We start from the raw sequence: 25,285 nt of genomic DNA, 5'->3' as shown, positions 1-25,285 counted from the left end.
AATACTGAGAATTGTATTACATTATGGCAGCGTTTCTCAACCTTTAAGTATTTGCGACCCAAGTTTTCATAACAGTTTTAATCACGCCCCCCCAACATTTTTTTGAAATGTAGATGCATATTTTATTATACCTACTTAACTTTTATAGACATTTATCTAACTCTATATTTATTGTTCTAGTATCAAAATGTAGTTCAAGTTAATTTGTTTTGGTTTCAACAGATGTTTTTTTCATAGTTTTGATTCTTGTTTTCTTTTATTTACATCTTCACGCCCCCCTTTTTGTTACTTCGTGCCCCCCCTAGGGGGACCCGCCCAACAGGTTGAGAACCACTGCACTATGGTCACTTGACTTGAGTGGTTCAATCTCCTCTACACCCTCAATTCTATCCTGATTATTACAAAATACTAAATCCAGACAGGATTCACCCCTTGTTGGTACTGTAACATGCTGTGTTAGAAAACAGTCACTGATTACTTCTAAAAACTCCTGCTCTTGTGCTCCTCCACCTACAAAGTTATCCCAGTTAATATTTGGATAATTAAAGTCCCCCATGACTATAATATCTCCCTGTAAACTTGTCTTTTTGATATTACTAAAAAGATGTGTGTTGAAATTACTGTCTGAATTGGGTGTCCTATAACACACTCCTAAAATAAGACCTCTTTCCTTAATATTTTACAGGCGAAGCCACATGTCTTCACTAAGATGGGGCTCATCATTCAACTGAAGAGGACTTACATTTAAATCCTGTTTGGCATAAACAGCAACTCCACCTCCTTTTCTGTTCTGTCTATCCTTCCTAAAAAATGTGTATCCCTCTATGTTGCACTCATTCCCATCTTTGTTATTTAGCCAGGTTTCTGTTATTGCTATAATATCATAATTATGCTCTGCTACATATAACTCCAACTCACCTACCTTATTTTTGATACTTCTAGCATTAAGGCAAGCTATTTTTAATGTGTTACTCCTTCTACATTTAAATGTTTGCTTAGAATTTACATTACTTTGCATTTTTATTTCTACACCATTGTTTGTTCTTCCATGAATAGATCTAAACCTGGCCTGTCCTAAACTCCCTGCCCCCCATTCCCTAGTTTAAACAATCCTTGACTAGCCTACACATATGCCTCCCCAATATATTGGCGCCCCTCCAGTTCAGATGTAACCCATCATGCCAGAACAGGTCCCATCTGTTCCAAGAGGAGTCCCAATGCCTCATAAACCTATACCCTTCTACCCTGTACCAAGATTTGAACCACGCGTTAAACCTTCTAATCTCCTCAATTTTACCTGGACTGGTGCATGGCACAAGCAAAACTTCGGAGAAGACTACCTTGTCAGTTCTGCTCCTCAGCTTGGCACCTAACTCCTTGAATTTGGATCGTAGAACTGACAGACTACCCTTATGTATGTTGCAGGCTTTATTAAATAATCTCATAAATTAATGGCATAGACAAAGAAAAAAAAATGTGATAATTGTTGGATTAACCTCAAATTAGTTGATTCTCCACACGCATAGCATTCACACAACTCTGATAAACAGGAGAGGAGGACTTAATATGGGAAGGACAGTTTGACAAATAAAGAGGACCAGCCTGGCTACATACCAACCCGTTTACACTGATTTGTCTGTTGTGTTTCATTTTCATTTTATTTATTTTTTAAATGTGCACTGAGCCTTGAGTCTGTCAAATGTGGACAGCAGTATTTAAAAAATAAATAAGAAACACAAACATGAATTAAACTTTAATAGACAACGCCCCGGACAGGTCATCTCTCCTGTTACTGTATGTCTTCACTTTCTGGGCTCTCTGTCTCGCATTAACTGTTCATCCTCAGTGTCTCCACAGATGTTCTCTCTGTGAACTCTCAGGTTTCTCTTTAAAACTCCTCCTCCTTCTCACTGAACACAGACAAACTTTCACTTAAATTTCTTCTCAAGTCATTTCTTTGTTTACCTGACTGATTCTCTTTGCCTTTTTCTCTTCAGACCGAACAATGGCTGGAGCCAAGGTTTGTGGATTATTACAGGATGAGCTTACCTGCTTGCTGTGTCTGGGCACCCTGACTGACCCCGTCTCAATCCCCTGTGGTCACAGTTTCTGTCTGAAGTGCCTCATGGACTGCTGGGATGAGAGCCAAGGGAGCAGTTGTCTTCAGTGCAAAGAGAACTTCACCACAAGGCCTGCACTGCGAAAAAACATTGTGCTGAATGAAATCATCACGAAATTAACGAAGATGGGACTAACTTCTCCATCTCATAATTATGATGGCCCTGGAGATGTGGAGTGCGATTTCTGTAATGGGAAGAAGGTCAGAGTGGTGAAGTCATGTCTGACCTGCATGGCCTCCTTCTGTGAGACTCAAATGCAGATTCATTATGAAGGAGCTGCCTGGAAAGGCAACAAGCTGATTGATCCTGATGGAAATCTACAGGAGAAACTCTGTGCAAAACATCAGAAAAGTCTGGAAATATTTTGCAAAACTGATGATTCGTGTATCTGCATGATGTGTGTGGTGACTGAACACAGTGGTCATGAAATGGTGGAGCTGGAGACGGAAAGAGAAGAAAAACAGGTGAGTAGGTTTAGTGTTTAATGGAGAAAAACTTAATAACAGGAGTTAAGGGATTTGTAAATGTAGCGTAACTGTGTGGCGGATGGTTGGGGGCTGTGCCAAGTCGGGACACCTAGAAGGACCGGAAGAGGGACTATGCCTCCCTCGGACCACATGAGGGCAGCCACCCTGGCTGGTATGGGGGCCATGGGAATTGAGCATGGAAGCTCAACCCTATAGGGGCCCCTGGCCACTGCCAGGGGGCACCTGAACAATTGTGAAGCCCTGGACGTCAGCACTTACGCCACACCTGGAGGTGCTGGTGGAAGGAATACCAGGGACAACCAGAGTGCTTCCGGGTGCTCATGTGGCACTTCCGCCACACCAGGAAGTGCCGCAGGAGGTTCTTCAGAGGGCACCTGGAGCATGTCTGGGTGAACAAGTTTTCTGCTTGGATTTGCAAGCTGGAGGTACCCAGGGTCAAAGCAGTGTGACTGTTCCTATGTGGTTTCCCTTTCTTTTTTAGATTCACATTATCAATGTGGCTTTATCAATTGGTTTAATTTATTAGTTTAAGGCATCTGATTGTAATCAACCTGTAACAATATAATGGTCCATGGAATGGCCAAACTATTCAAAATACCATAGCTGCTTTAGTGTTGTTACTCTCAGTGCTCCACTCGGCGTATTTTAACCCACTATATCTGAGTTTGGAATCACAGCTGTACAGCAGCTGATCAGAAAGCTCTACAGGCAGTCTGTTTGAACTTCTCACATTCTATAAACACTTTAGAGCCTTTCCTGTAGGGATCTCATAGTTCAGAATCAGTTTCATCCCAAGAGCTATAAACACAATCAATCCATCAAGTGCTCCCGGTAGAACTGTTTGTACTTAGAATTACAATTGGAATACAATAGAAACTTGCATTACAGTTGTAATATTGCACATCCTGAGCCACTTAATGAACCATTTCACTATCTGCACTATATGTACATGTGTATTATACTTATACCTTAATATTGTTTATTTTTCATTGCTTTTATTGTATTACTAGCAAAATACCCGTGCTTCGCAGCGGAGAAGTAGTGTGTTAAAGAAGTAATGAAAAAGAAAAAGAAACATTTTGAAAATAACGTAACATGATTGTCAATGTAATTGTTTTGTCACTGTTGTAAGTGATGAGTGTTGCTGTCATATATATATATACACACACACACATATAAACATATATATATATACATATCCATACATATATACATATACACATATACACACACACATATATACATAGATATAGATATATATATATATATATATATATATATATATATACTGTACATACACACATATATATACATATCTACATATATACATATACACACACACACATATAAATATATATATACATACATATACACATATATACAGTCTTTGGGGTGCGAGCAACTGTTGCTGGGGGTGCCAGAATCCATGAAGGAAGAAAAATGAAAAACATTATTTGTACAAAATCTTAATTTATTTATCCATTCCTAAATAATTAAATGGGCAGGCTATTTCGTATCAGTGCAATACGCTGCTTGTTAAAACGGATGACTCCCGCTCTTACGTGCAAGTCTGCATGGATATTATGAACTATCGTTTCTGTTCAAGTTCTATTTAAATTTTAAATAGAAGGAATTTTTATTTAGTCAACAGAATACTATTCCGGAATAAATCAACTCAAACCTTAAATAACTTATAATATTTTGCTCTCCATAAAATATATCCTGTCTAAATTATACAAGTTAGAAATAAAGTAAACGTTAAAAGAACAAACATTCAAATTTCTTTACTCTTATGTAATTTTATATAAAAATAAACTTAAATTTTAAATATCCCAAAAGATTTTGCTCTCCATAAAAATATATCCTGTCAAAATTATACAAATTCAAATATGAACATGGTGCATAACAAAACCTGGAAATATAAATAAAATTTGTTCTTTTCAGCAATAACAAATCAAATCATTCAGTTGTCTTTGCTCTTATGTCATTTTATCAGAGCTGGACGCCTGGCATCTTTTTTTGCCAACAAGTTTGTTTATGTTTGGTGTGAGGTTCTGTGTTGTGGAGATTCTCAGGATGGACTGCAGGTGCTCATCAGTGAGGCGACTCCTGTGTGCTGTTTTGTTAGTCTTCATGACTGAGAAGAGCTTCTCACACAGATATGTGGTACCAAACATGCACAAGGTTCGAGCCGCATGTAGACGGAGCTGGAGCATTTGTGCGGGAATGGAGTGAATAAACTGTGCGGGCGTGCAGTATCGTCTTTGCCTTCAGTGTGCCATTACACTGCAGCTCAATCACCTCCATCTGAATCTGCACAGGTGCAGTTTCCACATCGACGGCAAATGGGTTGCAAACAACTCAAAATTCTTTTTTTGTTCTTCAAAGTCACCAAAGCGCAGTGCGAACTCAGTGCGCAGTGCGCTCAGTTTATCAGCAAAATGCGTATTTGGGAACACCGTAGTGCCGACTTGGTTCAACATTACTTGCCAACAGGGAAAGTGGGGCAAGTTGCACTGGTGCATTTGTGTCTCCCATAAAAGTAGCTTAACTTGAAATCACTTTGTGATTTTGCACGGTAAAAACGTCTGCTGAAGTGTCAGATTCTTCTTTAACTCTTCTGCTTTCTGTATCTTGTGCATTGCATTCAGGTCTTTCAGGTTATCTTGATGTTTTGTCTCATAGTGCCGTCTTAGATTAAATTTTGTAATTACAGCCACATTAGCTCCACAAATGAGACACATGGGTTTACCGGGAATGTCAGTAAACATATACTCAGCCTCCCATCGGTTTTTAAAGGTTCTATGTTCAGAATCACCTTTTCTCTTCGGCATCGTGTGGGCTAGCTTCGCAATAACTTGCAGCATCATAAGCTAGACTTGATGGCTGAAGCGCTGCATTATGGGATCTGTATTTTATTGTGTTACCAGCGTTTCATATCCCCGGGCCATTAATAACAATAATATATAAAATGATCTCTGGGCGGATATAATTACACGCCGGGCCGGATGTGGCCTGCAGGCCTTGAGTTTGACACATATGGACTAAATAGAACTTGAAAAGATATAATTTTTCAAATGTGATCATGCAATTCAGATCGAGTTGACGCAAGACTACAGTACATCGAGCCAGCGTGCTATTGTGGTTTTGCCTGCGTGCCTCAATAAGTTACCCTCCCCTCGCTCTTAATTTTTTATCGTTCATCTAATGAACACACTGAGTATGGCTTTACCAAAACAATCATTGATCGCGAATAAAGTATCCATTATTCATAAAGCTTCAATTGGTGATCTGTCTTTCTGCGTTAACCGCATATTTTTTCATATGTCTCAAACCAAGGGGATGCGAGGCTAAAATGAATCGGGAAGTGCGCGTACATACTCAATGCATCTCCTCTCGGGAATCGAACCTCGGCACTAGAGGTGAAGCCTTTACTATTGCGCCACAGCATGCGGTTTGTCTATTTGAGCGTAGCAGTGTAATTCGGTTTTTGTTCAGCACTCTTTGGAACTGTTGCTTTTTGTCTGCGCACTGCGTCAGTTCACGTGAGCCGCTGAATATGGTTTTATATGTCACTCGCTTGCTTCTAATTGTTTCACTGCCTTCTTAATTATATAATGCATGTTTTCTTCAGCGCTTTTTGGAGCTCTTCCTGGTTTTCTACGTATTGGGTGATTACGTGGGAGGCGTGATGATGTCACACGAAACTCTGCCCCCCACGGCTTTCGAGCTCAACTCCATTACAGTAAATGGAGAAAAATAGCTTCTAGTTATGACCATTATGCGTAGAATTTCGAAATGAAACCTGCCCAACTTTTATTAGAAAGCTGTAAGGAATGAGCCTGCCAAATTTCAGCCTTCTACCTATACGGGAAGTTGGAGAATTAGTGATGAGTCATTGAGTGAGTCAGTGAGTCAGTCAGTGAGGGCTTTGCCTTTTATTAGGATAGATAGATAGATAGATAGATAGATAGATAGATAGATAGATAGATAGATAGATAGATAGATAGATAGATAGATAGATAGATAGATAGATAGATAGATAGATAGATAGATAGATAGATAGATAGATAGATAGATAGATAGATAGATAGATAGATAGATAGATAGATACTTTATTAATCCCAAGGGGAAATTCACATACTCCAGCCACAGCATACATAAAGAACAATATTAAATTAAAGAGTGATAAAAATGTAGGTATAACAGACAATAACTTTGTATAATGTTAACGTTTACCCCCCTGGGTGGAACTGAAGAGTCGCATACTATGGGGGAGGAACAATCTCCTCAGTCTGTCAGTGGAACAGGACAGTGACAGCAGTCTGTCGCTGAAGCTGCTCCTCTGTCTGAAGATGATCCTGTTCAGCGGATGCAGTAGATCATCCTTGATTGACCGGAGCCTGCTCAGCGCCCGTTGCTCTTCCACAGATGTCAAACTGTCCAGCTCTGTGCAATCAATAGAGCCTGCCTTTCTTACCAGTTTTCTCCAGGCGTGAGGTGTCCCTCTTCTTTATGCTGCCTCACCAGCACACCACCGCATAGAAGAGGGTGCTCACCACAACCGTCTGATAGAACATTTGCAGCATCTTATTGCAGATGTTGAAGGATGCCAGCCTTTTAAGGAAGTATAGTCGGCTCTGTCCTTTCTTACACAGAGCATCAGTATTGGCAGTCCAGTCCAATTTATCATCCTGCTGCACTCCCAGGTATTTAAAGGTCTGCATCCTCTGCACACAGTCACCTCTGATGATCACGGGGTCCATGAGGGGCCTGGTCCTCCTAAAATCCACCCCCAGCTCCTTGGTTTTGCTGGTGTTCAGGTGTAGGTGGTTTGAGTTGCACCATTTAATAAAGTCCTTGATTAGGTTCCTATACTCCTCCCCCTGCCCACTCCTGATGCAGCCCATGATAGCAGTGTTGTCAGCTAACTTTTGCACATGGCAGGATAGTTGTATTGGAAGTCTGAGGTATATAGGCTGAACAGGACCGGAGAAAGTACAGTACCCTGCGGTGCTCCTGTATTGCTGACCACAATGTCAGACCTGCAGTTCCCGAGATGCACATATTGAGGTCTGTCTGTAAGATAGTCCATGATCGATGCCACCAGGTGTGAATCTACTACCATCTCTGTCAGCTTGTCCCTAAGGAGCAGAGGTTGTGATCTCCTTTTCCAAGCGCAGGCAGCAGGGTGGCGCTGCATGCGTCTTTAACATTTGTAGGTCAATAGTCCTATTTCCCCGGGTGTTACAATCCAAATACTAGGAGAAGGCAGGTAATATTATGTCCTGTGTCACATGGTTAAAGTCTCCAGCGATTAGCATATGAGCCTCGGGATGCTGCATTTGTAGTTTAGCAACAGCAGAATGGATGATGTCACCCGCTATCTCCACGTTCACCCGAGGAGGGATGTAAACAATAACAACAATGACGTTATGTTATCTTATAGGAAAATAAATTTATGGAGGATATGCATATTGAATCTCATTGTAACATACCATAATAATAAAGGAATTCAATTCAATTCAATAGAAGAGAGTGAGTATTTACAGATGATGAAGACAGGCTTCTAAGTTGATTCAGATTTTCAGGTTCTATCTTCTTGGCACTCTTGATATTGTTTTTAAGATGAAATGCAGGGATTGTTCCTGCCTTGTGCTGTATGCTTGCTGTGGCTGGTGTGATACTTGTAGATGTATAAAATAATTAAACGTGTACTACGAAGATATTTCAATGTTCCTTAAAAGTTTAGAAGAATCTGCGTTATAAGCTTACATATGGTTTTAAATTTATTAAAGAACTTTTTGTGTGGTGATTGGTTATTCACAGAAAGAAAAGGAAGGACAGGAATTGGTGGTTAGTACGTTTGAAAGAGATAGTACTGCTGCAATAAATTATTTCATTGAAGGTCGCAGAGATAGTACTGCTGCAATAAATTATTTCATTGAAGGTCGCACATGGCGCAACAAGCATCTTGCGTGAGGCAGGAACAATCTCTGGATGGGGCACCAGTTCGTCACTATTACTGTGCCACCGTGTTCCCATGTTTAATAACATTCTTTATCTCCTATCATCATGACAATGATATCAAGTATACATCTCAGTATTTAAATTATTCAGAGAGCTGTAATATCACTAATGTAATGGATTCTCTGTCCTGTTGGAGGAAGAGAAAGCCTGTTTAAGAAGCATGTAGTGATTCACACACATAGAGCACATAATAGAACATATACAAAACAAAGCATTTAACATGTTAACTTAGTTACGATGGGATGTGAGAAACTAATAAACGATTTAAAGATGAAGTTTATGATGTTCTACTTTAATGACAAAATTTTGAGATTAAAGTTGACATTTCGAGCTTTTTTCCCCACTGTGTCCCTATTTTTTTTTCCTCTACCCTAATAAGCTTTCATATGACTCTCAGACGGTGGGCTATAACTAGCCTTTTCACAGCTACTGATATTTGACAACTTCTTTTTTATTTATGGCACTGTGCGACTATCTGAACTTGAACTTTCAAGTTTCTCCGACACTCTGTGTCACTTGATCAACTTCCTTTTGTTGTTTATACCACTGTTTAAACCAACAAATAGTACATTTTTCCTTGCCTCCACTTGGTATTTACTGAAATATTTTTATTTTTTTCCGTGCTTTTGCCATTGCCTTTTCAGCGAATACCACGTGAAGGCAAAGGAAAAACATACTTTTTTTTTAATTAAACTGTGGTATAATCAACAAAAGGAAGTTGATCGAGTGACATAGCGTGTTGGAGAAACTTGAAAGCTCAGATATCAAAGTCGCCGGAAAAGGCGAGTCGTAGCCCACCTCTTTGTTTCATATGAAAGCTTATTAGGGTACAGAGAAAAAAAGGCACACAATGGGGAAAAAAGCACAAAATGTCAACTTCAATCTCGAAATATCCACTTTAATCATGTAGTTTATTTTGTCATTAAAGTAGAACATCATAAACGTCATCTTTAATTAAACGTCATCTTAAACTCGTTTAATTAACCAGTTTCTCAAATCACATCGTAATTAAAGTAGCACATTAATGCTTTGTTTTGTATGTGATCTTCTATGTGCTCTATGTGTGTGAATCACTACTTGCTTCTTAAACTGGCTCTCTTCCTCTGACTGGACACAGAATCCATTACATTCATGATATTACAGCTCTCTGAATAACTAAAATACTGAGATGTATACATGATACCATTTTCATGATGATAGGAGTTAAAGCACGTTATTAAACATTGGTTTCATGGCGCAGTGATTGTGCGTGACCTTTGATGAAATTATTTATTGCAGCATTACTCATGGACGGGCAGCACTAGGCTGGTGGTGTCCCTGGGCAGAGAAAGAATTGGTGGCTCCTTCGCCCGTCAATGTCAATATGGTATCTTATGCATGGTGGATGGCCACGTCCATTGTGGATACTGCATAGCCGCCTTGTGCTCATGACACAAGTGTTTAACTTTTGCCGAAATTTGCCGCTGCATTTTTAGCTGTGTCGTTATTTTCTCTTTCTGTTTTATATTCAATATATATTGGAGTGGCCGCCCCTGCAGTCCTTGCTTTTCTTTCTCCAAGTAACCGATCGCCACACAATCAGCTCTGTAATAGATGTTAAGCCATCTGTAAGCTTAGAGCGCCAATACTTCAGAACGTGTAAGGAACATTGAAATATCTTCGTAGTACATGTTTAATTATTATATCCTTCACACCAGTCCCAGTGAAGAATATAGATTATTTAAATGAAGTTAAAGTTTTACCTGTATAATATAATAAACATATTTTGCTCCATTTAATCTTAAAAATGATATTGTCATCAAATGTAAATACACGCTTTCTAAAAGCCACGTGATCTTTACCAAACTGCAGACGAGCAGCAATTTTTTTTTGGAGAGCAGTGGCTTTCTCCTTGCAACTCTGCCATGCACACCATTGTTGTTCAGCGTTCTCCTGATGGTGGACTCATGAACATGAACATTAGCCAATGTGAGAGAGGGTTTCAGTTGCTTAGATTTTACCCTGGGGTCCTTTGTGACCTCGCCGACTATTACACGCCTTGCTCTTGGAGTGATCTTTGTTGGTCGACCACTCCTGGGGAGGGTAACAATGGTCTTGAATTTCCTCCATTTGTACACAATCTGTCTGACTGTGGATTGGTGGAGTCCAAACTCTTTAGAGATGGTTTTGTAACCTTTTCTAGCCTGATGAGCAGCAACAACTCTTTCTGAGGTCCTCACAAATCTCCTTTGTTCATGCCATGATACACTTCCACAAACATGTGTTGTGAAGAGCAGACTTTGATAGATCCCTGTTCTTTAAATAACACAGGGTGCCCACTTACACCTAATTGTCATCACATTGATTGAAAACACCTGACTCAAATTTCACCTTCAAACTAACTGCTAATCCTAGAGGTTCACATACTTTTGCCACTCATAAATATGTAATATCCAATCATTTTCCTCAATAAATAAATGACCAAGTATAATATTTTTGTCTCATTTGTTTAACTGGTTTCTCTTTATCTACTTTTAGGACTTGAGTGAAAATCTGATGATGTTTTAGGTCATATTTATGCAGAAATATAGAAAATTCTAAATGGTCCACAAATTTTCAAGCACCACTGTACTGTGTCAATATGTAGACAAAAAAGACAATACATGACAAATGGAGTAAGTTGTGTCATGAAATGTAAAACAAAACTGCTGTAAAAATGTCATAACTCACAATAAGACTTGCAAAGAAAACAAGAACTCAGTAAGTGAAAGTGAATTCTGATGAGACCACGCGTGTCCTCTTGTGTATCCAAACAGAAACAGCTGGGGGTGACACTGAGTGAAATCACATGGAGAATTGAGAAGAGAGAGAAAAAACTGAAAGAGACAGAGATGGTGATGGAGAAGATGAAGGTGAGTGAAATTAAGTTGATACATCAAACAAAAGAAATAAGAAATTAAAACTAGAAGAGATGACAGAGCTTCACTGATGATGTGTAGAGGCATATAAAGGGAGAATGAGAAAAAAAAGCATTTTATTTTATCCTCTATGAAATGTCACAGGCAACAGTGTTTCTTGTTTTTTCATTCCAGATTCAGATTCCAGTGTGACACTAAATTTATGAATAATGAACTCACCCGTCTAAACCCCCTTTTCTTGACATGGGTCATTAAATCTTTTCTTTACTAATTGCTTTCATTAATGATCCTGTGATACATGTTAAGATTGCTTTAGTACCCCTCTAGTTCAAATGTTACCCATCCCGGCCTACTTTATCCAACCCCAAGACTTCAGGTATGTGGTAAGCCTTCTGATCTATGCAGTCTTACCTGGACTGGTGCACCTCTGACTTTAAACTTACATTAGACCTGTCACTACTCTAACCAGTGTCTTTTCTAAGCCACTTTGAAGTGCACACTAACCCCCTACAACACCTGGGTGAACCATACAAATGAAAGCCATAGCATCAATGGTAAAACTATCAGTAATAATGAGAAGTTCATAAATTAAATAGAAATATATCAGCCTGGATATATCAGAAATATATCAACACAGAGTTTGGCATTGTAAAAAATCGGGAGTGGTCCCTCTAGTATTTCTCGTATTCTCAAATATGGGGAAGGATATATGAGGAGTAAACTGCAAGACTATGATTATATTTTTATATTATGTACATTAAAGAACCATCAACAATTAAACAAGTCAGATTAATAATATATTGAGCAATTATTATAAAAGTAAAGTTGAATAAATCAGACTCTGCAGCTGCAGGAATAAAAGGTAAAGTACCACTTTTGGTTAATGGAAATAGCCCAAAAGTTGATAGACAACTACGTTTTGTACCTAATACTTGTATGCAAAATTGAGTTGACCTAAGTGACAGTGTACTCAAGTTATTATGTTTAAATACACACACACACAGCCAATCCAAACTTTCACTTACAACATCAAATACCAAAAACGCTGTCTCATGACTGGTAATTCTTATCAATCAATGTCTTTCTTTATTCAATCAGGTATCAATGCAAAGAGAAATAGAGGAAAATGAGAAGAGCTTCCGTGATTTGATGCACTGCATTGAAGAAGCTCAGAAGAAATTGGTTGAGAGGATCAGAGAACAAGAGAAGAGAGAAAAGGAGAAGGGTGAAGGAGTCATGGAACAACTAGGGAATGAAATTGAGGAACTGAATAAGAGAGATGCTAAGCTGAAGAATCTTTCAGACACCAAGGACCACATCCACTTTCTGCAGGTGAGAGAAACGCTTCACAATAAATTTCAGAAGACTGGGGTGTGTGGAACCTGAGAAGATTTAGAAAGAAATTTAAAAAGATCTGAGGAGTTTTTACAAATGGCAAGAACAGGCCATTCAGCTGAATGTGGAATATCTTTTCATATTCCACTAATAATTTTAAAAATGCAGAAAAGTCTCTGAGTGTCTACTTTCATCTGCACTTTTTACATGGATCAATGTCAGGAAATAGATTTGTATGTAATTTACGCTCAACTAACTTTATTTGAATAGATGCCACCTGACAGTAAATGCCATAAACATCATTAATATTTGCAAACACCTCTGACATGTCACCTAATAATGTCTCTATGCCAAAACTCAAAAGACTCAAATCATTCAAACCCAACAATCCAATCTTGTCTCTTGACTTTCTTTTGTGCTGTTAGGTAATTTCTTTAATATTAAGACTAACTCTGCACACAGTTTTCTTGATGTGGACTCACAAGTGTATTCTTCAGGTGCTATATAACTCAGATTCTTAGTGGCCTTCTGTATTCTGAGTACACAAAGACTCAAGTTACACTTTCAAGTACAGACCTTCCATTGTTTAGTTATACTGAAGAGCATTCTTTCTACATGTATAATCGTTTACATTTCTTTTTAATTAATTTCATCTCAGAACTCTGAACAGCTCTCAGTCCCCTTATCTATAGTCTGCTGATTCGGCTCTCATGGAGTCCTGCATGAAAAGCTTATTGAAAGTCATGTCGCTGACATCTTATGTCTCACTAGACTGCAACACTCTGTAATTAATAACCACATAAATGAATGAGAGGTGATCTCCCCATTTATCCGTTACACGCGTGGTGCTGACACATAATGTACTTTTCTGGTTTATCTTCTGTCTCTCTGCTGTGCCATCCTAAATGTGAACCCTGTCTCTGCCTGGGGCAGTGGGGCAAAAATCAATAGGATTAAAGCAGGCATTTTGGACAGACAGCAATAGTGAGAACCTTTTGTGCAGTATGGTCAGTTGTGACAATTTCTGGGAGGTTGTCATGGTGATAGATGCCAAACTACTGTTAAATAAGGAGTACAAAAAGGAAAGTAAGAAGAAACAGGACAAAACAAAACATTTATGGGTGATGAAACAGACACTGACCATCTAAGACCAGAGAGAAGATTGTCTTGCTAAGGTATTGAATCCTCTTTTGTTTTGGAAGTAGCCACCTCAAAAAATTCTCTAACATGGCTATTCCTCAGCTGGCGTGGTACATCAAGAAATGAACAGGACAGTTTGGAGGATCGAGACTGGGTGAGCTGTTGTGGACACTAGGGGGCGCTGTTGCCCAGTGAAACCCATCAGACAGACATTCCGGACACACGTTTAAAGGCACCAAGTATAATTTTTAATTATTTTCTTCAATATAGTGTTCAAAGCACCACAATCACCACAATTCTCAATACAACTAATCAATATTCAATAATAGTATACTAATCCTCCACTCCCAGCAGCTTCGTCACCCATCCTCCCAACTCGGGCTCTCTTTGCTGGGTCTCGAACAGTTCTTTATGTATTCCTTAACCCGGAAGTGCTCCTTCTCTTCTTCCGGGTCAAACGCCACATCATCAGTCCTCACGCATCCCGGAAGTACTTCCGAAGTAAGAGTCCCCAGGTCCTTTATGAGCTCCCCCTGGCTGCACCCATGGCACCCAACAGGGCTGAGAAAATGGACTTCATGTCCTATGATGCCCTGAGGGAATCCGTGGTACAGTTACCGTCCAGGGGAGCTGCCACATAGCGTCCCGAGGGAGGCAGTGTCCTGGAAATGCTGCCCATCTCCATTCTTCCTGTTCTGGGACGTCCTGGCCGGATTGCGCTGCTGGCTGTCTCTCACACTGTGTACAATCTTTTAACTCTGGGATAACATGTCTGGAGACTGAGAAAAAGACCACCACTTCATGTCAGAAGTGACCAGACTCTGTAGATGTTTTGTGTTGCCTACTGTCTTAACAGTTTTCCTCACATGTTATTTTTATACTGTATGTGTTGGGGTGAGGGGTTACAGATTTCATTGTTGTCATATATTTTTAATTACATTGTGTCCTCAGTTCAGTCTGTTTTGTTTGGTCTTTATCTTTATATTAATTTGTTCATCATATTTAATCTATCAGTATAGCAGAAAGGGGTCCAAGGTCAGTTTGAGGCTGAGTTGCTTTTCAAATCGAATACATCACTTAAAGCATAGTGAATTATAGCATTATCATCCGGGATAGGATGAAGCATTATACACTAATTAATTAAAGATCTTCAAACCAAAGCTTTCTTTTTGTTGGTTCTCTCTGAAATCTCATACTTTCTTCTCTCCTGATGCAGACTGTTTTATCTCCCTGTGTCCTTCCTCCTGATGGAGACTCACTCAGCTTCACTGCCACTGCTGAGTTCTATTCTGAGGACCTGAGAAAGGAGCTGTCATGTCTGAAGAAGAGTCTGGAGAAGATCAGCCAGTGGGACATTATGACATTGACATCAGGTATAGCATCTGTTCATGTTGTCATGAAAGGCCACCCAGTGTCCTCTTATTGTCGTCTTTTGAATAATAAAAGTGATGATAAGAGGACATAGAATGCACGAAGAAGGCCTGCTGTTTAACATTTATTAATCAGCCTTTGATCAAGGATTTTTATTATTAACAGTGTCTTCCATAATATTTTGGACAAACACATTTTTCCTTGATGTCCTCCTCTGCTCTGTGATTAAAGTGCACATTGCAGACTTAGAGATGACAACACTTTTTCTTCATGGTCTCCAAATTTCAGGGCACCCAAATGCTTTGACATAGTAATGGCAGGTCTATTAAAGCAGTCATATTTAGGACTTAGTTACATATCCCTTGCATGCAATGTCTGGTCAAAGCCTGCAATTAACAGACCTCACCAAAGGGCTCCTGTATAATGCTGTGCGTGGAATTCACACTAAAACATGGCATAGAGACAAAAGTGGAAATGTGCGTATGTACAAAAATATTTAGATGCACAAAACCATGGGTAAGCCAACTTCCATGCACTGGTCAGCATGAAATGTAATGTACGAGCACACACCTGCCACCACACCATGACTCTTCCCAGAATTACGCCCCTTTGAATATGTAAATAGCCCCTTAAGTTCAGCGTTTTGTAAAAAGACAATGGCAGAAGCACAGGAAAAAAAGAATTTTAGTGAATGCAAGGTGCAGGCAATGAAAAACATACTATTTGTTGGCTTTATCAGTCATATAAAGAACAAAAGGAAGTTGACTGAGTGACAGAGTGGCGGAGAAGCTCAAAAGTTCAAGTTCAGAAAGTTGCACAGTGCCTGAAATAATAAAAAAAAAAGTGGTCAGGTATCAAAGTTGCCGTGAAAAGGAAAGTTGTAGCCCACCGTCTGAGTGTCATATGAGAGAAAAAAAAAAAAATAGGGACATGGTGGGAAAAAAGCTTGAAATGTCAACTTTAATCTCAAAATGTCCACTTCAATCACTTAAATTATTTTGTCATTAAAGTAGAACATCATAAACTTCATCTTAAAATTGTTTAATTAACTATCCATTCATCCATTTTCCAATCCGCTGAATCTGAACACAGGGTCACGGGGGTCTGCTGGAGCCAATCCCAGCCAACACAGGAATTCAATCCCGGGCAGGGTGCCAACCCACTGCAGGACACACACAAACACACACTAGGACCAATTTAGAAGCACCAATCCACCTAACCTGCATGTCTTTGGACTGTGGGAGGAAACCGGAGTGCCCGGAGGAAACCCATGCAGACACGGGGAGAACATGCAAACTCCACGCAGGGAGGACCCGGGAAGCAAACCCAGGTCTCCTAACTGCGAGGCAGCAGCGCTACCACTGTGCCACCGTGCCGCCCTGTTTAATTAACTAGTTTTTCAATTCCCATCATAACCAAGGTAGAACGTTAAATGCTTCATATTCTATGTGTGTGAATCATTATGTGCTGCTTAAATGGACTTTCTCTTTCATAGACAAAAGAGAGCACAGGCAGTGATCACCACTCAGAATACTTTACATTCATGATATTACAGCTCTCTGAACATATTAAAATACTAAGATGTATGCTTGATATCATTTTCTTGATGAAATGCATTAAAGCATGTATTAAACAGGGGGGAATGGTGGCACAGCGGTAGTGATGAGCTGGCACCCTGTCCAGGGATTGTTCCTTCCTCCCACAAGATGCTTGCTTGTTTAAAATGAGGTAACTGTAATTCTAAGTACAAGCAATACTACCAGAGAACTTGATGGACTGATTGAGTGCGTTTATAGTTCTTGGGGATGAAACTGTTTCTGAACTGCAAGGTTTGCCAGATGGGAGAAGTTCAAACAGGCTGTGCCGAGTGGAATCCATGCAGATGCTGGTGGCTTTCCTGAGGCAGTGTGTGCTATAAATGTCCTCCAGAGCTGGAAGCTGTATCCTGATAATCCTCTGCGCTCTCGACATAACACGCCATACAGCTTTCTGATCAGCTGCTGTACACCCATGATTCCACACTCAGATACAGTGGGTTAAAATACTCTTGAATGATGCACTGTGAGTAACATTGCTAAATCAGTTGTGATATTTGAAACAGCTTAGCCATTCAGTGCACCATTATTTTGTTACATGTTGATTACAATAAAGTGCCTTAAATTTATAAACAACTAGCAGAATACCCGCGCTTCGCAGCGGAGAAGTAGTGTGTTAAAGAAGGTACGAAAAAGAAAAGGAAAAATTTTAAAAATAACGTAACATGGTTGTTAATGTAATTGTTTTGTCATTGATATGAGTGTTGTTCTCATATCTATCTATCTATCTATCTATCTATCTATCTATCTATCTATCTATCTATCTATCTATCTATCTATCTATCTATATATATATATATATACCCGCGCTTGGCAGCGGAGAAGTAGTGTGTTAAAGAAGGAAAGAAAAAGAAAAGGAAACATTTTGAAAATAACATAACATGATTGTCAATGTAATTGTTTTGTCACTGTTATGAGTGTCGCTGTGATATATATATATAGCAAAATACCAGCGCAGAGCGATGTCATGTGTTAAAGAAGTTATGAAAAGAAAAGGAAACATTTTAAAAATAATGTAACATGTTTGTCAAAGTAATTGTTTTGTGTATTTGGTGGCAGCGTCACAAGTTGTTTTCGTAGCTGCATCAGAAAATGTACCACACGCCTGACACGCCTCCTTTTACTGTTTTCTCACAGCTTGGATTGCTGCTGTCATATATATATATACACACACACACACACACATACATACATACATACATACATACATACATATATATATATATATATATACATATACATATCATATCTACATACATATCTTCATATCACACATATATATATATATATATATATATATATATATATATATATATATATATATATATATATATATATACATACATACCTATACATCATATATATACACACATACATACATACACACACACAAATTATATATATGTGTGTATGTATGTATGTATGTGTGTGGTAGTATATATATACACATACATATACTTGTGTGTATGTTTGTATGTGTCTATATGTGTGTGTATAGGTTTGGTCACTGAGTGCAAGGGAAAAATAATAAATTATAGTCTATAAGTTATTAAACAGTAAAACATTAACGTTTTAAGAAGTACAGGTACATTGAAATTACATTTTCTATGTGAACGCTCAAATTTGTGCCTCTGGTAATGTGCCTTACCGGCATTTAAAGAAAATTAGTTTTGTGTCCTCTGCAGTGTTAAGAGAGAAAGGCTTTGGTTTGGGATAAAAGGAAAAAGGTGTAAAGAAAGGAAAGTTGCCTTTTTCTTTTATATAGTATAGAGAGATGTGTTCGCTGACGCTATGATCGCCTTTTGGGGACAGTGAGGTGGGTCTTGTGTAGACTGGTGAGACGCCCCGCCATTAATCGGCTGTGATGGCACTGTCAGTCCTCCACTCTGTGCGTCTTCATAATCCGAGCTGAGGACCTCATAATCGTATACGCAAAAGAAAGTGTGAATCGCCTTAATATTATTTTGCCGTGGTGTAGAAAAGGGGTCCCGTGTTTGCACTTGTCTGGGCTATAGCGCAGGGGAGGATGAAAAATTAAAAGTGCTCACTTTGACTTAAGGCAGAAGCGCAGTCAGCGCCTCAAAGGCCGGCACAGCTATGCACGCGCTGGCTGCTCGACTTTTGCTGGGCAGGAGACCCCAGTTTTGCAGACACGCTCATGATATCAAAAGTCTCAGCGCTCTTTGGAGGTCATTCATATATATATATATAGCAAAATACCCCGCCGCAGCGGAGAAGTAGTGTGTTAAAGAAGTAATGAAAAGAAAAGGAAACATTTTAATAATAACGTAACATGATTGACATTGTCATGAGTGTTGCTGTCATATATATGCCTGCCTAAATAAGTCACCCTCGCTTTGCTCTTACTTTTTACCGCTCATTTAATCATGGCTAGTGGCGGAAAAATTATAAAATGGAAGGAGGATGGCTTTACCAAAACAATTATTGATGACGAATCGATTATTCATAAAGCTTGAATTGGTGATCTGTTTTTCTGTGTTAACCTCATATTTTTTCATACTTCTTCTCAAACCAAGGTGGTGCGAGGGTAAAATGAATCGGGATGCGTTGATCAATGTAATCGTGTACCAGGAAATCATGCATTGACAAAAGCTCCCTTTGCTTGTAATGCAAAGTGTGATTAAATGCATTATTTTTTAACGCGCTATGGAGCACATGCATCGAAGCTTCTCAGCTGTGCTTGTGCTAAGAAAAGGAAAGATTTTAAAAATAACGTAACACGATTGTCAATGTGACCTTTTGTAAGTAGTGCCTGGAGGATTCAGTGTGTAGAAACTCTAGAGACAGTGTGTGTATTAACTTGTGGATTTTTCTGTGAGTATTTGGTGGCAGTCTGACGGTTGCTTCGAAGACGGCGTTAGCGCTGAGCTCAGCTCAGAGCGAAATAAGATGAATGGGAGGGAGATGATGACGTGACTCCCCACCCGCCTTTAACTGTCAATCCCCACAAACACAGTCTCGAATTTGCATAAGCACACCCCTTCACCTACAATTTTAACTTAGTTACAAAGTGATCAAAACTCTCGCTTATATCCCGCGCCCTCTCATTAAACTTGTATCCCCATTACCTGTGGGCATGTGAAACGCCAGCGGTAGCCTGTCTATGAACTTAATTTAAAGTTTAGGTTTACACCTTGCTTTCTTTCCGAGGTAGCAGCACTCATGAATATGGTAGTATATGTCACTCGCTCGCTTCTTATTGTTTCGCTGCCTTCTCAATTATATAATGCATGTTTTCTTAAGCGCTTTTTGGAGATCTTCCTGGTTTTTTACGCACTGCGTTGACAGTCAGTTCACGGATTACGTGGAGGCGTGATGATGTCACACGAAACTCCGCCCCCCACGTCTTTCCAGCTCAACTCTATTACAGTTAATGGAGAAAAATACCTTCCAGTTATGACCATTAGGCGTAGAATTTCGAAATGAAACCTGCCCAACTTTTGTAAGTAAGCTGTAAGGAATGAGCCTGCCAAATTTCAGCCTTCTACCTACACGGGAAGTTGGAGAATTAGTGATGAGTGAGTGAGTGAGTGAGTGAGTGAGTGAGTGAGGGCTTTGCCTTTTATTAGTATAGATATGTGGTTACTTTCAATGTATTTGATAAAGCCCTTGTCATGGATGTGAATCTAAAAAAGAAAGGGAAACCACACAGAAAAACTAGCACTGCTTTGACGCTGGGATGAAAACTTAGCAGAAAGGTGCGTATTCGGAGGGGTGGCGTGAGGGGGTGTTTGGGGTTAGCATAAGAATGTGCTTGGCTTTATACCAAGTTAAGCCAATGTGAGTGTGGAAACAGGCGTATGCAACTTTTTTGTGCGTATGCACCATTTATACATGAGGCCCCAGGTGCTGCGGAACTTCTCTGGTGATGCTCTGACAAACCTCTAATACAGCCATCTTCAGCTCCTACTTATTTTGGGGTCTTGTCCCCTTAAATTTTCTCTACAGCATATGGAAGGCCTGCTCAATTAGATTGTAATTGGGGGACTGGCTTGGGCATTGCAAAATTTTCCACATTTTAGCTTTGAAAGTCTCCTATGTTGTCTCAGCAGTATGTCTGGATCACTATCTTCTTGAGGGACAAAGCGTCATCCAGAGAGTTTGGGTGCATTTACTGGAAATTGAGCAGATCAGATGTTTCTGTACACCTTATTATTCCACTGCCCTCAAAAGTGCCATCATCAATAAAGAGAAGTGTGCCAGGACCTGTGGCAACCATACATGTCCAAGCCATAAAACCCCCTGTACCGCCATGTTTAATGCTTTGGATCTTAGATAGTTCCTTTCGGTCTCCATACTTTGCTCTTGCCATCAATCTGATGGTAGTTCATCTTTGTCTCTTCTGTCCACAAGACCTTTTCCCAGAATTCTGTAGGCTCTTTTGCAGTATTTTTCACAAACTAATCTGGTCATCCTCTTTTTGTGGCTAACTACTGGTTTGCACCTTGCAGTCTGGCCTCTGTGTTTCTGTTCATGACGTTTTTGTGATGATGCTAGTCCTGCTCCATGCTCCTATCTTTCTTTTGGGAGCCTCTTGAACCCCACACTGTCGGTAATGTAACAACATGAGCTGGACAATGAAGACATCACAATGAAGCAAGGGGAAGGTGCAACAGAGCTTTTATTAAAAATGGTCAAAAAAAAAAACTGTACAAAGAAATAGTACAGTGCAATCAAAATGTTCATAAACAAACAGTCCATTAAAAATAGGGAATATGTGGAGGTTAAAATCCAATAAATAAATCCTAAAATAAATAAATAAAAAATAGGGTTAAAACAATGCCTGGAAGCAGTCCATTAAAAACAAAACCCGGTGCCTTTTTCTACTGGCAGCTCCCCAGCTTCTCCCATCCAGGCTATGCACCAGGGAAGTCGCCCTACCTGCAGCTGACCTTCGCCTATTTCTGCTGGTCTGGTGGTGTCCCGATCCCTGGCTTCATACAGCTCTCCACCAGACTGAGACTTGGGTTCCAACTTCCAACTCCTGCTGCCTTTCTCAGCCATATGCGGTGAGCCAACCACCTTCTGGTCACTGCTGCTCCTCCCAAGTGCTCAGCAGGAGCAATTCAATCAATCTGTCCCCAGGTGTCGGCCAAACAATCTTCTAGGGCTCACTTCTCCCAGCTGCTTGTTCTAACAGTGAACCTGCTTTCACTTGCTTGTTTGTTCACACCAGCTCCTTAGCTTCCTGCCTTTCCTCCTTCCTCTTAACCCCATCCTCTTTTTTTTCTATCCGCACTCGTGCGCCTGCTATATATCATGGGTACGTGGCACAGGTGTGGTGGTTAGCAGCTCAGTTATGTGGATGATTTCTCACCTGTGCACATAAGTAAGGAAATGCCCACAGCATGTTGCTTCTGAGAACCGCTCCGGCCAAACAACCAAGCCCCCTCTATAAGGCGAGTGCGGCAATCATTTATTTAAAACTGGCCTTTTATTTCTAAGCCATGGAGCCACTATACCATTTGTCTCTTGACACATTCACATCTGCCCTCTGAAGACTGTTTCTGATCAGTCAGACAGGTGTTTGGGACTTTTTCTGTTCCATAGTGAGGATTCTTCTGTGATCAGCAGTGGAGGTCTTTCTTGGCTTACCAGTCTCTTTGCAATTACTGAGCTCACCTGTGCATTTTTTTCTTTTTCATAATATTCCAGACACTTGTCCTCATGTTGAACAATGACAACTTGAGACTCCAAAGGATAGAAGCAAGACAAGGTATCTTGTGAGGCAATGAAACCCACCTGAGAAATCACAAAACACCTGTGATGTCAATTGTCCCAAACATTATGGTGCTCTCAGTGAAATGGGGGGGACTGTGTAGAAAAAGTGTTGTCATTTCAACATGCTGTGACCACAATTGTGTGCAAAGCCCTTAAATGAAAGTCTGCAATGTACACTTTAATCACATCTGAATTGTTTGATTTGTAAAATTAAATTGTGGAGCAGAGGGGGAAGATCAAGATAAAATGTGTATTTGTCCCAAACATTATGGACATATATGGGCACTGTATATTTATAGATTTGTATGTTTGTATGCTGCATGCTGTTTCTGCACTGTCCTCACACTGTCACGTTTTGCACTTTAGCTGCTTGCCATTTTGTGGTTTAATTTAACTGCAGTGTATTTGCAGTACTTGTTAAATTTAAATAATTTTGCACAGTGTCATCTTCACAGTCTCCATTCTTCTTTTTTGTCTTCTTTTTCAGGCCGTAAAACTCCAATTTTTGCCCTACAGCCTCTTGAACCTCAAAGCAGGGAGGAGTTTTTACAATGTGAGTTTGTGTCTTACAATATAAATCATTTCTGTTTTAATATCTGAGGCCAGAGTTATGATGTTAACCATCAGAAAATGTGGTGTGAGTGCTGTGTGACTAATAAGCTGAAAGTGATGAGGGTCCTGAACCCAGTGCATTTTGGGATACAGAAGACCAGGAAGTGAATCAACAAAGCAGTCTTTTGTACTTGACTCTCTGAAGTGACAAGTGAATGAACTAAAAACACAAATCAAATAAAATTCTGCTGACTATACTACACTTCCTGTCACTCAAGTCCTACCATCATTGTCCCTTTTCTTTTGTCTTATTTCTTTTCACTTCCTCCTGTCTTTTTATTTCTGTTGAGCAGCCTCTCCTTTCTATTGCTTTTCAATTTATGTCATTCCCTTATAATAATGATAATAATAATTTATTCATACAGCACACTGTATGCAATGAAAGAAACAAAAACAAAATATATATATAAACTGCCATTAATACATACATATAAAGTCATGTGAAAAAATAAGTACACCCCATTATACAGTATATTTTCTTTTTTAGCATATGTGGACAAACCAATATTTGATCTTGATTTAAGCAGTATTTATAGATAAGAGTGAAGTTGTTGAAATAAAAAGAAATTAATATTTGATTTTGCAGTAATTTATTCAATGTAAAGTAAACGGATATGCCATTTCAGTCTGTGGAAAAACGAAGTCCCGCCACTTGTCCCTTTCGAGCTAGTATTTCCTCTCAAGTTGGCATTTCCCACTCCTCCATGCCATCAGTTGTATGATTTATGTGAAGTGTCTTAGGTGCACAGCTCATTTCAAAACCCTCCACAAAATCTCAATGAGATTTAGGTCTGGTCTTTAACTTGGACATTCTAGAAAGATCCATTTCTTTCTTTTCAACCATTCCTTGGTGGATATGCTGGTATATTTAGGGTCATTGTCATGTTGAGCTTCATTCCTCTCATATTACCCTCAAGCACCCTCTAGTACAATGAAGAATTCATAATGGATTCAATGCTGTTAAGTTCCCAGGCCCTGATTCACCAAAGTAGCCCCAAACCAAAACATTTCCACCATCATGCTCTGTAGTTGTAATCAGGTTCTTCTGGTCAAATGCTGTCTTTGGTGTTTGCCAAACATTTCTTTTGGTACTGTGACCAAATATCTGCATCTTAACCTCATCTGTGTGTAGCACATTGTACCCAGCAGTCCTGGGGTCTCATGCATAACGCAGTGCATAGAATTCACACTAAAACATGGCAAATGTACAAAAGTGGAAATGTTCGCACGCAAAAAAAATCCAGATGCATAAATCTGTGCAAATGCCAACTTCCACGTTCTTCTGCTCCATAAATCTCGGTCAGCGTGAAAAGTAACACACGTGCACACGCCTGCTGCCACTCCCCAACTCCTCCCAGAATTACATCTCTTTGAATATGCAAATCAATATAATTAGCTCAGCTTTCTGTGAAAAGACAATGGCAAAAGCATGGGGGAAAATAAAAGAATTTCAGAGAATACCAAATGGAGGCAAGGAAAAACATACTATTTATTGGTTTAAACAGTGGTATAAACAACAAAAGGAAGTTGATCGAGTGACATAGAGTGTCGAAGCTCAAGTTCACAAAGTCTCACAGTGCCCGAAATAAAAAAGAAGTTGTCAGATATCAAAGCTTCTGTGAAAAGATGATTTATAGCCCACTGTCTGTGTGTCATATGCCAAACACTGGCGCCACCAATCCTTCCGACCACCACCAGCAGGCAAGGTAGGTTAAGTGTCTTGCCCAAGGACACAACAGCTGCATTCTCATGCCGGGAGCCAGGATCGAACCTGCGACCCTCCGATTGCTGGACCACCCGCTCTACCGACTGAGCTACTGCTGCCCTTAGAACATCATAAACTTTATCTTTAAATTGTTTAATTTACTAGCTTCTCAAATACCATCGTAACTAAAGCAGCATATTAAATTCTTTGTTGTGTATATGTTCTTCTATGTGCTCTATGTGTGTGAATC

General features: G+C 39.6%; 1 protein-coding gene and 1 long non-coding RNA gene across 2 annotated transcripts in view; both read left to right on the top strand.

The window, feature by feature from the left end:
• LOC120519063 overlaps nucleotides 1-2,104 on the top strand; it is a 31,216-nt gene extending 29,112 nt beyond the window's left edge. Inside the window, exon 3 of the long non-coding RNA XR_005631373.1 lies at nucleotides 1,998-2,104. This is a non-coding gene — a long non-coding RNA (uncharacterized LOC120519063). The remainder of the gene's footprint in view (nucleotides 1-1,997) is intronic.
• A 141-nt stretch (nucleotides 2,105-2,245) lies between these two features.
• Nucleotides 2,246-25,285, top strand: part of LOC120518407 (tripartite motif-containing protein 29-like) — a 39,275-nt gene continuing 16,235 nt past the window's right edge. Inside the window, exons 1-5 of the mRNA XM_039741192.1 lie at nucleotides 2,246-2,584; nucleotides 11,434-11,529; nucleotides 12,634-12,867; nucleotides 15,227-15,383; nucleotides 23,206-23,271. Coding sequence (XP_039597126.1) covers nucleotides 2,246-2,584; nucleotides 11,434-11,529; nucleotides 12,634-12,867; nucleotides 15,227-15,383; nucleotides 23,206-23,271 — 892 coding nt within the window. The remainder of the gene's footprint in view (nucleotides 2,585-11,433; nucleotides 11,530-12,633; nucleotides 12,868-15,226; nucleotides 15,384-23,205; nucleotides 23,272-25,285) is intronic.

Source organism: Polypterus senegalus, chromosome 18, assembly GCF_016835505.1.
Source record: "Polypterus senegalus isolate Bchr_013 chromosome 18, ASM1683550v1, whole genome shotgun sequence".
NCBI lineage: Eukaryota > Metazoa > Chordata > Cladistia > Polypteriformes > Polypteridae > Polypterus > Polypterus senegalus.
Note: the sequence above shows the minus strand (reverse complement) of the source record. Positions and strands in the feature narration are given on the sequence as shown.